The sequence below is a fragment of the Pyrus communis genome, chromosome 16, assembly GCF_963583255.1.
Source record: "Pyrus communis chromosome 16, drPyrComm1.1, whole genome shotgun sequence".
Taxonomy (NCBI): Eukaryota; Viridiplantae; Streptophyta; class Magnoliopsida; order Rosales; family Rosaceae; genus Pyrus; species Pyrus communis.
The window spans coordinates 16,099,852-16,102,264 of NC_084818.1; the positions used below are offsets into that span (position 1 = coordinate 16,099,852).

The 2,413-nt window shown below is 37.5% G+C and overlaps 1 protein-coding gene across 1 annotated transcript; it reads right to left on the reverse strand.

The window, feature by feature from the left end:
- Positions 1-449: 449 nt before the first annotated feature.
- LOC137719885 (uncharacterized) lies at positions 450-1,293 on the reverse strand. The gene has a single exon (XM_068458877.1). It carries the CDS (start codon positions 1,059-1,061, stop codon positions 450-452), a length of 612 nt encoding a protein of 203 aa, XP_068314978.1. The 5' UTR covers positions 1,062-1,293.
- Positions 1,294-2,413: the final 1,120 nt, after the last annotated feature.

The following is a 2,413-nucleotide window of genomic DNA, read 5'->3' on the forward strand; positions in this document are numbered from 1 at the left end:
GTAGTTGTTTTTTTTCTTGGTCTTGAGGTCTTAGTCATTGCTGTTACTGATATGTTGAACAAGACTTGTGCCAAAACGTTTAAGGAAAAAAGTTCTTTAGAGAACACTCCGTAGGAAAAGCTGTGTGTTTTGGCACAATGTTTTTGAAGCACAAGATCACAACCTAGGTTTGAGTCAATATTTCCACAGTTGCCTAGACTCCAGTAATATTTTTTAATTGATGGAACAATTCGATTACATTATATATTTCCTCAAGTGCCTTTTTGGATCTTTTTTTTCTCATGGATCGTCTGATTCATATACACAGTTACAAAGATAAATTTCGACAATCAATTCAGTCCTAGATAACATAGGTCAGTGTGATACTAATAGGAAAACAAAAAAACCACAAAGAATGTTTACACCAACCAAAATCCCTCTTAGTGCGCACACACCAATTATTTTTGTGCCTAAAAACCCTCTAGCGCAGCTGCTAGTGCAAAAATTTCATAATCCGAACAAATGCAACCGTGACCATGACCACTTTCACAACCACACTCATCCCATCTTTTCAACCTCCTGTTTCTTTGCCTCTTTTTCTCCATTTCCACATGATCTGCTTGAACTTGAATCTTGATTCCTACTTGCAGTTTAGGCGGTTTGGCACCTTCTAGAGCATGCCCAGTTGTTGGAAGCACCGTGACCCACTGGTCCAACTCCATGCTTGATGATTCAAGGACGTCCTTCCACGGAACCTCTGCCCTGCCCAAGAGTTGTGACCCTCCAATCCTGCCAAAAACCGGTACGGTGCTCCTCCAGCGGAGCTCGAAAACCACACTTTCTTGCTGTAGGGTGTTGTCCATGGAGCGCATCTCGGTTCCAGAGCACTCCAAAGAGACAGACTCATTCCAAACGTGGTTGGACTTGGCGGAGATTTCTCTAGTGTTGAGCATAATTCTTCTGTTGTTTCCTGCCGAAAGAGAGTATCGAACAAAGAGGTTTCCTGTGGTCTTGAATTCGATGTTTTTTGCTTGTATGATCTTCAGGTCACAGCTGAGGGAAGAAAAGTTTGAAGGAGTCATTGTATGTGTTTGAGAGTTGTAGATAGATAAAGAGAGTGCTGATGGATGCTTTGGCGAAGGGAAGGTGGGTTATATATAGTGTATGGGATATTGGAAGGAAGGTGGAATTGCTTTTTGAGGAAGCTGCTTTTACTCATTAAAGTAATACTAATAGTGTGCAAGATCAATGTGCAAGATCAGAAATGGAGTATTATAAATTATAGTGTTATCTGCCTCGGATTGGGGAATCATGAGAGATTGAGTGGAAGATTATGATGAGTTATTATAAGCCCCTTGAGATTTTGAAGAGCTGGATTTCATATAAACGATCCTTGCTGCCACTTGCTACTTGCAACACTAGATTTTGAAGAGCTGGATTGGCTTACACTGCAGTGCTTTTGGACCTGCCACATGTACATGCAAATATATAAATTATGGAATGTGCTATGCTATGTGGTTTGTTCTTCCACTGCAAGATCATTTTGATTTCTTCATCAGACCCTGCAACGTTCTTCTGGGATTTGCTAATAAATTGATCATAACTTACCTTTTTTACATGGGAATACTTGGATCTACGACTTATGTTTTGTTTTTGCACCTCTAGACTCATGATTTGTAAAGAGACCGTTTGAGTACCATTCTGTTTTCTGTTTTCAATTTCAGTTCAACTTTTTTTTTTTTAAAAAGTTGAAACGTGTTCGGTAACTGCTTGCATTTAAAAAATAAAAATAAAAATTAAAAAAGGTCTGAAAGCTACGAGCCTATTTGATAATTATTTGGTTTGTTATGATTTTTTGTTTGAGATATTGAAAATGTATATTGTTGAAATGTGAGATAAATAAGAGCGGTTGGAATATGGAATATAGAGGGAGATGGTAAAAGAAATGTGTAAGGGTACAAAAAAATGAAAACGAAAAACCTAAAATTAATTCAAGTTTTGTTTTCACTTTAAGTTTCCATCCATTTTTCCTTATTTCTTTTCCTCCATCCCATTATGATTCTTCATTTCTCTCCTTTTATACTTTCCACATATTTCAAACACAAAAACAAAAAGTATAAAAACTAAAAGGAGTTTCTGAACTTTATTCATGTATAAGAGTGGGTTTGTGTCATGCCTAAGTTACTGTGTTTAATATAACACCATGTTTTCGAGCTTAACGACCAATGTGAGATTGATACACATTTGGCCCACTATATGATGATCTCACGTGAAGGAGGCATTTCATATAAAACCCCCACTTTTTCTACCGTTTTGTTCAAATCACAAGATGCTAGTTGAGATAAAGCATCGGTGTGGTTAAGAGTGGACTAATGAACCGTCTCTTATAATATCCGACATTAATTTGATTTGGCAAGTGAATTTTCTCGACACC

Coding starts and splice junctions, on each gene's coding strand:
- LOC137719885 (XM_068458877.1), bottom strand. CDS start 1,061: ATGACTCCTTCAAACTTTTCTTCCCTCAGCTGTGACCTGAAGATCATA.